Raw genomic sequence first — 14621 nt, forward strand, 5'->3', positions numbered from 1 at the left:
CGATACGGATGATGATTACGATTATTGGATGGATCCAGTTGTGGCGGAGCGGATGGAGATAGAGAGAGAGGAGAGAGAGAGGAGAGAGATGGAAGATGATGGATCTGATATAGAACCCTTGGCGAAGGACAGTGATTATGATAGTGACAATAGTGTCGATATTCTTGATGAACGGTTACAAAAGAAACAGCGAGATTTAAGCATATCTGAAATAATGACATACAACCAAGCAACAAAGATATGTTGCATTTCATATTACTACATGGAAAATGGATCAAAATTTTGTATCGAATGCTTTCTAGAAGCACCGGATCAGTATGAAGAAACTAGTGCTGTTCGAGAACATAGAACCATAGCTTATGTTCATTTGGAAAATATGTCATGCAAAGAGTGCAGAAGATCTTTGAATCAAATATTGGCCTGCAACATGTGCCCTATTTGCACAAATTAAAATAGATGATGGATAACATTGTAAGTATCTTAATTTATTATATATCAAAAGTATTTTAAAATAAATTATTAAAATAATTTAAACTAATGAAATGCGTATGTTTTCTTCTGTTTTCAGAAACGGCTTCCCCAACATAGCCCGACGGTCTATTTTATATATTATTATTATTATTTTTTTATATTGTATACTTTTTATTAAACATACACATTTAAATAAATTATATATATTTTTTTAATTGTAACAAAATCATGACGTAATTTCTTCGCACGCATTTCCATCCACCCAATCCTTCAAAGAATACTTCTATTTATATTGTTTGTTAACTGGTAATATTGTATAATATCTCAAAAATGTGTTGTTCTCGCTATGATTCACAGATTGCTCGAAAACGTCGGACCCCGAAATATCTCAAAATATAAGTTTATGACTAATATTGTATACTTGCGATAATACAGAGAGAAAGAGAGATAAAAGGGATAAAGAGATAGATAGAGGGATAGAAGGATAGAGAGGGAGAGAGAGAGAGGGATAGAAATATAAAGGGATAAAGAGAGAACGAGAGAGAGGGAGGAATAGAGAGAGACCCAAAATCTTCTTCATAGGAATACCGCCATTTTTGTTTATACGTGCGTCCCCCGCCCCGCAGCCCCCGCGCCACCGAAATTCCCTCCGTCCCGTGTGACGTCATCCCCCCTCCATCCTGCGTGACGTCATTCCCCCGCGCCGCTGAGATCCCCTCGCCCCTCACCCCCCTGAGATCCCTGCGTTAGAACTCTCCTAGTGCTAACTACTGTCGCAATCGAAAGCTTGTACTCATATTATATCATAAAAGTGCCGTTAGATTTTTTCTTAAGATCTTAGTTTCTGAAATATCTTAATCGAAAGTTTATATGATGTGAAATTCCGGATAAGCTACTTGGTAGCGCCGCGTCGAGAGCAGTGACTCTCAATGCTCGGTGATTTAATAGGCCTCTACCTATTTTCGTTGACATTCGCCGCAATTCTTTATCAACGGCGCCGGACCGTCGATGTGCGTTTCCTGACACGGCTGATTGTAGTGTTCGTAACAGCGACGATACGTCTGAACCTCCGGATCCGCTTTTATGTGTTCCGGAAGTTTGTCCCACACGTAGTGGACGTAATCACCGCACGTTCTCAATAGAACTGCTTTCGACACAAATTGTAGCTGTTCGACGCTCAAATCGCGAATATCGGAAGGATTTGTTAGCAGGATGAACATTTTTTCTCTACTGAGCGACTCGTGATTTCGCGCACCTATAAATAGGCAGGCGTTCGATCCAATCAGCAGTGTTGAAAAAATGAGATTCGTACGACAACCTTTGACGATATGCGTGACAAATTGCGACGACAGATTACGATCAATGGAGGACAACGCGGAGATGCGCAGGCATGGTACGATGCTACCGACTACTATACGCGCGATCGTTTGCGGCCCCTCGAATTGTGGTAAAACCAACGTTCTGATAAGTCTACTGGAAAGTCCGCATGGTGTACGTTTCGAGAACGTGTACGTGTACTCGAAGTCGCTGCAACAGCCGAAATATCGATATCTGGAGAATTTGTTGACGCCGATTGACGAAATCGGTTATTTTACGTTCTCCAATAACAGTGACGTCATTCCACCGAGCGAGGCACGTCCAAACTCGATTTTCGTCTTCGATGACGTGGCGTGCGACAAGCAAAATACGATAAGAGAGTACTTCTCAATGGGTCGTCACTCGAACGTCGACTGCTTCTATCTCTGTCAGACGTACGCGAGAATACCAAAACATCTTATACGCGACAACGCGAACCTGCTGATCTTGTTTAAACAGGACGGTACCAACTTGAAACACGTGTACAACGATCACGTGAATACCGACATGTCGTACGGGGATTTCAGTGAATTATGTCGTACTTGTTGGCAACAAAAGTATGGATTCCTAGTGATAGATAAGGACAGCTCATTTACGAACGGGCGATACAGAAAAGGATTTAACGTGTTCGCGATACCGCAAAACGATTAGTCGCTGCCGACACACTCTGTCGACATGGCTGAAAACGATAATATTCGCGAGCGTGAAAAGATTGCGAGGGAGATTGAGAAAACGAGCGAATCGATCCGCAAGAAACATCGCGCTTTGAAGACCGGTAAGATCGACGACGATATCGCGGTCAAGACCCATTTTAGGCCTATTATCGAGCCACTACAAAAAATCGTCGACAACTCTAGCTTAATCGCGGTGAAAAACGAGCCGGAGTAACGCTGACGCTATAATTAAAACGTTACCCATCAAGCGGTACAAGGAGGAAGAGGAAGAGGAGGAGGAGGAGGAGGATACGACACCGAAAAAGAGACAACGATTGAAGGCGAATCGTTTATCGACACCGCATACATCGGATGAACCGCTGATAACCTCCACACCGTCCGCGACAACGAGAATCGTACAACCTACGATACCCGAATCACTCGCAATCGAAAATGTTTTCGAAACCACGGGCAACCCGCTCGAATCACCATCTGTTCGAAACATGTTACAAACGTTGGAAGGTCAAAAAATGTTACGAGAGCACTTCGGGCCACTGGCACAAAAGTACATGGGCGCTCTCCTTAGTGGCGATAAAAAAAACCAGATCGATCACGTGTACGGTGTCTATTTCGACGAGAATGAAATGTGGCTCGGTAACAAACGATTCGACATCGGCGCAGATGACTCTATAATCATAGACAAAGTGAGGTACATTGGTACACCTGGATTATACGAGTTGATCTTCAAGAGAATTCCCGATGATGACATATACACTGAGGACGATATGCAAAAATATAAGAGCATATTAATGGCGACGAGTGCGCATAAACGTCAATATGATGCGCAAGGTCAATTAAAGAGCAACAGGGGATACAAGTATAAACACATAATTGCACCGTTGATGTCGATCGAATTGAAAAAGAAAAAATGCGGTACGGGAGTATTCATGCCTCGCGCGATGACGCTAACCGACAATAAGATCGATTACGTGCACTGGGACGATCCCAACGAGCTAGTGGATCGTCTACGATTGCTCGACGCTTCGCGCCGAGCTGGCCACAACGCTCACGACAACGAGATCCTGTCGATTATAGAGGAACTTCGCGAAGTCGGCCTTATTATAAATTAAACGGTGTCTCGACGAAACTAATCAGTCGATCGACGTCACTCGCATCGAGAAAAAAATGCCCATCAACAAATTTGGATTATTCGAACAGAGAAATGAAGCAATTAGAACTAGCGATCATTGGGGTAAATCGGTGACAAGTTACTTGCGTCAAAACGCTCTGTGTCGCGTCGCTACGTACTATGACGCGAGGTCGCGCAAGATTCGCCGTGTAGCGCAACCTGAGGCTGATACCGATGCAGTCAACAAACTGTACGTGGAACAATGCGTTAAAACGTTGAAGAATCAGCAGAAAGAATCAGACGAGAAGCTGACTGCGTTCGAGAAGGATGTGCGAGCTTTGCAGACTGCGATAAACGAGCTTCGGCGTGCGATTAACACTAATTCAGAAACGGCTATCAACCTGTAATGAGCGGCTGTAGTGAACGGTTTAGGAACGGCTATTGTACAATTATTAAACATCTACAAAGGTTTATCGAACGGGTTGGGAACGGCTATCAAACAGCTAGAACGGTTATCGAACAGCTATGAGCATCTACAAAGGTTTATCGAACGGGTTGGGAACGGCTATCGAACAGCTATGAATGGCTATCGAACAGCTATGAACGGCTATCGAACGGCTATGAACGGCTATCGAACAGCTTTGAACGGCTATCGAACGGGCCAGGAACGTCTAGCAACGAATGATAAAACGCACGGTGATACTCGAGGCACACATCGTTTGATCGACGAATCGAAACAACGATGGATCGGCGATCGGGAATAACCGAGGAAGTGAAGAAACAACATAGTTTAGAGAAACGGCAGTTGGTGAACGAATTGCACGCGCCGGCGAGAACAAATTTTCCCCGAAGACACGTCATAGTGCGGGGATACGATGACCTGTGGCAAGCTGACATTGTCGAGATGCGTCCGTACTCTCGTTTCAACAGAGGTTACCACTACATACTCACAGTCATAGATGCGTTGAGCAAGCACGCGTGGGCCATACCACTCAAGAGTAAAGGTGGAAGCGAGACAGCTGACGCTATCGCCGAGATAATTCGAGATAGCAAAAGATGTCCGAAAAACTTACAGACTGATATGGGGAAGGAATTTTATAACGCTGACATGCAACGGCTCATGCGGAAACATGACATCAATCACTATTCTACATATTCGGTATTGAAGGCATCGATCGTTGAGCGATTCAATCGCACGCTGAAAAACGACATGTGGAAGATGTTTACGCTGAACGGATCTTACAAGTGGATCAGCGCGTTGCCGCGACTCGTATCGGATTACAACGCGCGCAAGCATCGAACGATCGGTATGCGACCCGTCGACGTTACTCCCGCGATCGCTGAAAGACTCTTGGCTACTGTGTACAACCATGTAAATATCGCGGGTCCGGCGAAATTCAAAGTAGGTGACTCGGTACGCGTTAGCAAGTACAAGACAGTTTTCGAGAAAGGTTACACGCCAAATTGGACAACCGAAGTGTTTAAAATTGCAAAAGTACAACATACTAATCCCGTAAGCTATCTACTGGAGGATTATCGCAAAAAATCTATTGCTGGAGCGTTCTACGAGTACGAGTTGCATCGCGCGAATTATCCGGACGTGTATCTCGTGGAGAAAATACTGCGTAGGAGGGGTAACGAGGTTTACGTGAAATGGTTGGGATTTGACAATTCGCACAATTCTTGGATACATAAGGACAATGTGATTTAATTCATACAAATTGTATTTATTTTTAAATTTAAGAAAAAATATGTACAACATATAAAAAATATACATGAAATATATAAAAATACAAAAATCTTTATTAATACATCCTTTCCAATAATCGTATATAATACAATATATGAAATACATATACATATGAGATACATATACAAAAATAATATCTGACATTATATCACATACTATATTACATTACATTATATATATTATATTATAAGGGTATCCTATAATGTCCCCATGGTAATGTGTCGGTCGAATCAGGTACGATATACCGCTTGTCATCGTACGGACTCAGAGCAATTTTCGTCTCGCGGACGGTATACACTTTGTGCAATTTCGATCTTATGCAAGATTGCTGTCGTGTCATTTCTATTTCGTCATTCAGACACCGCGTGTAATCGTCGAATGTTATCGTTCTCGCAACAACGTTACTTTTGACACCTTTAACCTTCTTCGTATCCTTTTTCCCGTCCACTCTCATCGCATACATTTTTGCTCTAAGCCCGACGAATTCGGTCATTATCGCGCCGTTATTTTCATCTTTCATTAAACCCGGTACTTTTTTATTCACGAGCGGTATACCGTACGCGTTATCAATTGGATAATCGCTCGTATCGAAACTAGCGATATCATGTTTCATATTTTCATAGACATCTTCGCACTCAATGTGGTATATAAGACTGTCTGTGTCGGTGTACATTACCCGGCATTTATCACGATATAGCGGTGACATGTACTCATGATGAAATTCGTACAAGCACGTTTTAGAAATGTCGAGTATGCACATGCCGACATAGATTGGTTTATAAAATTTCACTTCAAGTTTGCGTAATTCTATGGCAACCAAATTTTCCGAAAAGACGCTTCTACTATGAAAATTTGGTTTCGCTATCATTGCTTCTGCTCCGTATCGTCCGTCCCACTTTGTTAATAATTTTACATCGACACGATTACGCACATTTTCCATCGTCTTACCAAATACCGCGTTATTCATCAGTTTATATAAATTTTTTTCAAAATCATTTTTCGCGAGTGTTCTAAACTGTGTATTTAATTCGATATAACTGCGAAGCCACGGAGATTGTGTAAATTGTAATATGCGATGTATTTTTGTAACGCGAAGGTCGTGTCGCGTACATTGCTGTAGGTTACGGTAGTGTATCACGTAACGCTTCTTATCGTATAGCGTTGCGAGGAGTTTGTCTTGCCGCTTGCCGGGCGGCTTGTCGCGTGTCGGGCAAAACGGTAGGTCAATGTGCGTATCGTGAAGATGTTGCGGATACTCGAGATCGACTTCGAGGATATAACCCGTAGGCGAATCTAACGCGATCGATGCTACGTCAAAATTCGACACGTCGTCGACCCATCGAAAATCGGCATAGGGCAACGGTTGACACATTGCCCATCCGTACAAATTATTTACATCGAAATACATCAAGTACGACGATGGTTTCGATGGATCGTACGATTGTTGCATGTACTTGTTATTAGCGCGCGCGTATCTGTTGGAACACTGACTCAGACCACCGCGTATACCGCGTTCGATAAACATGACCATGTCGATGTCGGTAAGCAATTCGAATGTAATCTTTGTATGCTTTAACATGGCATCCCACGTGTATCCGGGAAGAGTATAATAATACGCGGGGTTGAGTCCGTAACTTTTGATGCAACTATCGCGAAAGTTTTCAAAAATATCGGCTAATAACAAGACGTCGATTTTCAGGTACAAATCGCTATACTCGTCTAGCGTTCGAATGGAGAATCGCGTCCAGATGTTCTCGGCGTGCGCGTAATCGCTCTCGGATATAGTTTCACCGGTCAAAGAACTGTAAAACGATTCGCGCGGTGGTAAACACGTATCTTGCAACCTATCTACAGAGTCGACGTATTCGTACGGAAAGACGCCTTTCCGTGTTAATAAACTGAAATTTTCTGCAGATAAATTTTGAAATTCTGATTTTAAAATTTTGAATTTGTCTTTGTCTAGATAAGATGCCAATTTGTCGAGACTTGCCGTAAGAAATTTGTACAAATCGATAAAACTTAATTTTATATAATTTTTCCAATTGTCTTGTGCAACTTTAACAGTTTTTGTAAACGATATATATTTTTTCTTGGTTATTGGAAGTAATTCGATTTCCCCTTCGAACGCTGTGGCTATATCCTCGATAATGAAATGCGCGTCGTAACCTGATAAATTGTGGAAGACTATCGGAATATATAATGATTCTTTGTAATTTAGATTGCAATTTGAGTGCGCGGGACCCCTATATCGTCCGGTCAAATGACAATGATCGCGTACGCGTGTATCGTCTTCTTGCGTAAACGGTTTTTCGCAAATATGGCAATGCGTTGCGCCGTGAAATTTTTCCCACTCGTTCGATGTTAAATTTACCATGGAGACATTTGTAGTCATTAAAATAGTCTTTACACGTAACACTAAATTTTTAAGTTCTTCGGCGAACCACGCGATACAATCAATACTGCGGCGAGAATGGTACGCGGATAACGAGTCGTCGAACGAACAATGCATATAATACGCTATACTAAATACCTTATGATGCTGATAATTTTTTTCTTCGTCAGTCTTTGTCAACGCACATTCCAAATCGGCATAGATCACAAATGGAAGCCGCTCTTTCCTCGTGTAGTTGTTGAACTCGAGCCACTTGTCCTTATCGCTCGGCAATCGGATAGCGCAGTCGTTTATTTTTCCGCAGTCTACCGTATGTGACTGCAACTTGTCCTCCGATCCGAAATAGTGCAAGCATCTGTAAAAGAATATTTAAATTAAAGATTTATGCAATGCATTATATTTTATAATTACATAAATTATTCAAATTATACATACCGATCACAGATATATCTTTGGCCGTTGTGTTTGCTCAGTTGCGAGCTCACGAGCCGGGATAAGTTCTTGATCCATGCGAAATGTCCGACGCTGTTACCGTCTTCCACATACAACAGGTTGACGTGTTTATCCCGTTTCTGCTCCGAAAGACGTATCGGGACAATGCTGTTTTCTTTCTCGATGCTGTACACGTTGATGGAGATATTGTTTATATGTTCAAACTTTTTTAGTTGGTTCAACGTCATCGGAAACTCAATATTTTGTACATTTAACGCCGTCGTATAGTGGGGATATGAAGATTCCCGATTTGTGTCTCTTTCAGCGGGGTATAGAGCGGCCACCACTGCCCACGCGAAACACGCATTGTCTCTAGATTGTACATTAATTACAGCTCTCTTCATCATAATTTCTCGCGGCAATTTAATATAACATCCCGCGCGCATAGGATTATACTTATTTATATTTACAGTTAAATTCTGTATTCGCGACAATGCCCAGCCACTATCGCGTTCCTGAAATTCTTCTAGCAATGCTAGAGTGGGCTCGATAACGCTGCGCTCGTACCACTCGTGTAAATCAGACGTGCGAAAGAGTTCACAGTTTCTCGTATTGATACTTTTATTCGCACGCTTATCACCCGACACAAATTCACCGTTGAATATAGTGTTCAATTTTACACTGTTGTATCTTCTTATAACGTCTTGCACTTGCTCGAGCACGATATCTTTGGCGTCCTCGAGAAATTGACGAGGTTCGATATGGTTTGCGTTAATCACAGCACCGGTTAGAATACGGTTATCGAACGCGGTATCAATCTCGCGCCACACAAGTTCATTTTGATGCGCGCTACATCCGGCACCCGCGTTATTGTCGCCACTGTAATTACCACCACTGGGCATAAACTGTCTCTGCAATCGAGTCTTTGCACCTTCGAGTCGCGCGATTCGAGCAATCAGCGATTGTCGATTCCCGATCGATAATCGCGGTCGTTTGATCCGACTTTGCTCTTCCAGCGACTCGATGTACTCGTTGCATCGTTGTAGCCATGCAAAATATTCACCCAAGGTGGCAATTTGGCGGGACCGCTCCACCAGGTCGCATTCAGTCTGCTCGACGTTTTCCATTTCTTCACAGAGTGCAAATTGGGCACATATTGCACGGAAATCTTATATACAACGGCTCGCTACAACTTGAACAGAATCGGCCATCCATCGCATCAAGTGTCTCAATTTTATGCTTTCGAACAGCATACATCATTTGGCTATCCACGCCTTGCAATGCAATCATACACGAAGGACATACAGCTAAAGCACCATCCGTGGAATAATAAAAGTATATGATACAAAATTTTGTACTACGTGCGTTTAAAGCATTAATTTCCGCAACAGACACTATTTTCTCTCTGAATTCCGTGGAGTTCTCACTGCAGTCACTAATGCAATCACTGTCAGATGACAACGCGTGATCTTCGTCTTCCATTTTTATATTATCACACAACACTGACAGAACACTACTTTCTGACAGAACACTATAATTTTTGACTATACTTTTGCTATACCGTCGTGTCGATGCGCTTTCAAATCACGTACTATGATCTGATGCGCTTCGATCCTTCTTATATTCAACCAACAAACTTTCAGAGATTGTTGAAGGCACAAAAGAAAAAAATTTTTGTAACTGAACCTAGGGTTGAAAATGTGTTGTTATCTCGCTATGATTCACAGATTGCTCGAAAACGTCGGACCCCGAAATATCTCAAAAATGTGTTGTTATCTACGTATTTCCATCCGCCCAATCCTTCAAAGAATACTTCTATTTATATTGTGTATGTTAAAAAAATATAATGAAGAGGACTCTGCTGCACTAGAGTATCATTTCTTTCGTTGCTCTTCTGTGTTTCGGTAGTCTTGTGCAATGGCTGAAGAAAACGTAATTATCATCGACGACGATACGGATGATGATTACGATTATTGGATGGATCCAGTTGTGGCGGAGCGGATGGAGATAGAGAGAGAGGAGAGAGAGAGGAGAGAGATGGAAGATGATGGATCTGATATAGAACCCTTGGCGAAGGACAGTGATTATGATAGTGACAATAGTGTCGATATTCTTGATGAACGGTTACAAAAGAAACAGCGAGATTTAAGCATATCTGAAATAATGACATACAACCAAGCAACAAAGATATGTTGCATTTCATATTACTACATGGAAAATGGATCAAAATTTTGTATCGAATGCTTTCTAGAAGCACCGGATCAGTATGAAGAAACTAGTGCTGTTCGAGAACATAGAACCATAGCTTATGTTCATTTGGAAAATATGTCATGCAAAGAGTGCAGAAGATCTTTGAATCAAATATTGGCCTGCAACATGTGCCCTATTTGCACAAATTAAAATAGATGATGGATAACATTGTAAGTATCTTAATTTATTATATATCAAAAGTATTTTAAAATAAATTATTAAAATAATTTAAACTAATGAAATGCGTATGTTTTCTTCTGTTTTCAGAAACGGCTTCCCCAACATAGCCCGACGGTCTATTTTATATATTATTATTATTATTTTTTTATATTGTATACTTTTTATTAAACATACACATTTAAATAAATTATATATATTTTTTTAATTGTAACAAAATCATGACGTAATTTCTTCGCACGCATTTCCATCCACCCAATCCTTCAAAGAATACTTCTATTTATATTGTTTGTTAACTGGTAATATTGTATAATATCTCAAAAATGTGTTGTTCTCGCTATGATTCACAGATTGCTCGAAAACGTCGGACCCCGAAATATCTCAAAATATAAGTTTATGACTAATATTGTATACTTGCGATAATACAGAGAGAAAGAGAGATAAAAGGGATAAAGAGATAGATAGAGGGATAGAAGGATAGAGAGGGAGAGAGAGAGAGGGATAGAAATATAAAGGGATAAAGAGAGAACGAGAGAGAGGGAGGAATAGAGAGAGACCCAAAATCTTCTTCATAGGAATACCGCCATTTTTGTTTATACGTGCGTCCCCCGCCCCGCAGCCCCCGCGCCACCGAAATTCCCTCCGTCCCGTGTGACGTCATCCCCCCTCCATCCTGCGTGACGTCATTCCCCCGCGCCGCTGAGATCCCCTCGCCCCTCACCCCCCTGAGATCCCTGCGTTAGAACTCTCCTAGTGCTAACTACTGTCGCAATCGAAAGCTTGTACTCATATTATATCATAAAAGTGCCGTTAGATTTTTTCTTAAGATCTTAGTTTCTGAAATATCTTAATCGAAAGTTTATATGATGTGAAATTCCGGATAAGCTACTTGGTAGCGCCGCGTCGAGAGCAGTGACTCTCAATGCTCGGTGATTTAATAGGCCTCTACCTATTTTCGTTGACATTCGCCGCAATTCTTTATCAACGGCGCCGGACCGTCGATGTGCGTTTCCTGACACGGCTGATTGTAGTGTTCGTAACAGCGACGATACGTCTGAACCTCCGGATCCGCTTTTATGTGTTCCGGAAGTTTGTCCCACACGTAGTGGACGTAATCACCGCACGTTCTCAATAGAACTGCTTTCGACACAAATTGTAGCTGTTCGACGCTCAAATCGCGAATATCGGAAGGATTTGTTAGCAGGATGAACATTTTTTCTCTACTGAGCGACTCGTGATTTCGCGCACCTATAAATAGGCAGGCGTTCGATCCAATCAGCAGTGTTGAAAAAATGAGATTCGTACGACAACCTTTGACGATATGCGTGACAAATTGCGACGACAGATTACGATCAATGGAGGACAACGCGGAGATGCGCAGGCATGGTACGATGCTACCGACTACTATACGCGCGATCGTTTGCGGCCCCTCGAATTGTGGTAAAACCAACGTTCTGATAAGTCTACTGGAAAGTCCGCATGGTGTACGTTTCGAGAACGTGTACGTGTACTCGAAGTCGCTGCAACAGCCGAAATATCGATATCTGGAGAATTTGTTGACGCCGATTGACGAAATCGGTTATTTTACGTTCTCCAATAACAGTGACGTCATTCCACCGAGCGAGGCACGTCCAAACTCGATTTTCGTCTTCGATGACGTGGCGTGCGACAAGCAAAATACGATAAGAGAGTACTTCTCAATGGGTCGTCACTCGAACGTCGACTGCTTCTATCTCTGTCAGACGTACGCGAGAATACCAAAACATCTTATACGCGACAACGCGAACCTGCTGATCTTGTTTAAACAGGACGGTACCAACTTGAAACACGTGTACAACGATCACGTGAATACCGACATGTCGTACGGGGATTTCAGTGAATTATGTCGTACTTGTTGGCAACAAAAGTATGGATTCCTAGTGATAGATAAGGACAGCTCATTTACGAACGGGCGATACAGAAAAGGATTTAACGTGTTCGCGATACCGCAAAACGATTAGTCGCTGCCGACACACTCTGTCGACATGGCTGAAAACGATAATATTCGCGAGCGTGAAAAGATTGCGAGGGAGATTGAGAAAACGAGCGAATCGATCCGCAAGAAACATCGCGCTTTGAAGACCGGTAAGATCGACGACGATATCGCGGTCAAGACCCATTTTAGGCCTATTATCGAGCCACTACAAAAAATCGTCGACAACTCTAGCTTAATCGCGGTGAAAAACGAGCCGGAGTAACGCTGACGCTATAATTAAAACGTTACCCATCAAGCGGTACAAGGAGGAAGAGGAAGAGGAGGAGGAGGAGGAGGATACGACACCGAAAAAGAGACAACGATTGAAGGCGAATCGTTTATCGACACCGCATACATCGGATGAACCGCTGATAACCTCCACACCGTCCGCGACAACGAGAATCGTACAACCTACGATACCCGAATCACTCGCAATCGAAAATGTTTTCGAAACCACGGGCAACCCGCTCGAATCACCATCTGTTCGAAACATGTTACAAACGTTGGAAGGTCAAAAAATGTTACGAGAGCACTTCGGGCCACTGGCACAAAAGTACATGGGCGCTCTCCTTAGTGGCGATAAAAAAAACCAGATCGATCACGTGTACGGTGTCTATTTCGACGAGAATGAAATGTGGCTCGGTAACAAACGATTCGACATCGGCGCAGATGACTCTATAATCATAGACAAAGTGAGGTACATTGGTACACCTGGATTATACGAGTTGATCTTCAAGAGAATTCCCGATGATGACATATACACTGAGGACGATATGCAAAAATATAAGAGCATATTAATGGCGACGAGTGCGCATAAACGTCAATATGATGCGCAAGGTCAATTAAAGAGCAACAGGGGATACAAGTATAAACACATAATTGCACCGTTGATGTCGATCGAATTGAAAAAGAAAAAATGCGGTACGGGAGTATTCATGCCTCGCGCGATGACGCTAACCGACAATAAGATCGATTACGTGCACTGGGACGATCCCAACGAGCTAGTGGATCGTCTACGATTGCTCGACGCTTCGCGCCGAGCTGGCCACAACGCTCACGACAACGAGATCCTGTCGATTATAGAGGAACTTCGCGAAGTCGGCCTTATTATAAATTAAACGGTGTCTCGACGAAACTAATCAGTCGATCGACGTCACTCGCATCGAGAAAAAAATGCCCATCAACAAATTTGGATTATTCGAACAGAGAAATGAAGCAATTAGAACTAGCGATCATTGGGGTAAATCGGTGACAAGTTACTTGCGTCAAAACGCTCTGTGTCGCGTCGCTACGTACTATGACGCGAGGTCGCGCAAGATTCGCCGTGTAGCGCAACCTGAGGCTGATACCGATGCAGTCAACAAACTGTACGTGGAACAATGCGTTAAAACGTTGAAGAATCAGCAGAAAGAATCAGACGAGAAGCTGACTGCGTTCGAGAAGGATGTGCGAGCTTTGCAGACTGCGATAAACGAGCTTCGGCGTGCGATTAACACTAATTCAGAAACGGCTATCAACCTGTAATGAGCGGCTGTAGTGAACGGTTTAGGAACGGCTATTGTACAATTATTAAACATCTACAAAGGTTTATCGAACGGGTTGGGAACGGCTATCAAACAGCTAGAACGGTTATCGAACAGCTATGAGCATCTACAAAGGTTTATCGAACGGGTTGGGAACGGCTATCGAACAGCTATGAATGGCTATCGAACAGCTATGAACGGCTATCGAACGGCTATGAACGGCTATCGAACAGCTTTGAACGGCTATCGAACGGGCCAGGAACGTCTAGCAACGAATGATAAAACGCACGGTGATACTCGAGGCACACATCGTTTGATCGACGAATCGAAACAACGATGGATCGGCGATCGGGAATAACCGAGGAAGTGAAGAAACAACATAGTTTAGAGAAACGGCAGTTGGTGAACGAATTGCACGCGCCGGCGAGAACAAATTTTCCCCGAAGACACGTCATAGTGCGGGGATACGATGAC

At 42.8% G+C, this 14621-nt stretch overlaps 3 protein-coding genes and 1 pseudogene across 3 annotated transcripts; 3 read left to right on the top strand and 1 right to left on the bottom strand.

Annotated features, from left to right (window-relative positions):
• Positions 1–14621, top strand: part of LOC145961982 (uncharacterized) — a 357225-nt pseudogene that overhangs the window by 75794 nt on the left and 266810 nt on the right.
• Positions 2918–3611, top strand: LOC145961647 (uncharacterized). The gene has a single exon (XM_083082072.1). The coding sequence runs from the start codon at positions 2984–2986 to the stop codon at positions 3608–3610; it is 627 nt and encodes a 208-aa protein (XP_082938198.1). The 5' UTR covers positions 2918–2983; the 3' UTR covers position 3611.
• On the bottom strand, positions 4946–6962 carry LOC145961648 (uncharacterized). Its single transcript, XM_083082074.1, has one exon. The coding sequence runs from the start codon at positions 6936–6938 to the stop codon at positions 5544–5546; it is 1395 nt and encodes a 464-aa protein (XP_082938200.1). The 5' UTR covers positions 6939–6962; the 3' UTR covers positions 4946–5543.
• Positions 13050–13743, top strand: LOC145961657 (uncharacterized). The gene has a single exon (XM_083082089.1). The coding sequence runs from the start codon at positions 13116–13118 to the stop codon at positions 13740–13742; it is 627 nt and encodes a 208-aa protein (XP_082938215.1). The 5' UTR covers positions 13050–13115; the 3' UTR covers position 13743.

Source organism: Camponotus vicinus, unplaced genomic scaffold (assembly GCF_025532165.1).
Source record: "Camponotus vicinus isolate PSW18456_S1 unplaced genomic scaffold, iyCamVici1.0 SCAF_11, whole genome shotgun sequence".
NCBI lineage: Eukaryota > Metazoa > Arthropoda > Insecta > Hymenoptera > Formicidae > Camponotus > Camponotus vicinus.

Coding starts and splice junctions, on each gene's coding strand:
- LOC145961657 (XM_083082089.1), top strand. CDS start 13,116: ATGTTACAAACGTTGGAAGGTCAAAAAATGTTACGAGAGCACTTCGGG.
- LOC145961648 (XM_083082074.1), bottom strand. CDS start 6,938: ATGTTAAAGCATACAAAGATTACATTCGAATTGCTTACCGACATCGAC.
- LOC145961647 (XM_083082072.1), top strand. CDS start 2,984: ATGTTACAAACGTTGGAAGGTCAAAAAATGTTACGAGAGCACTTCGGG.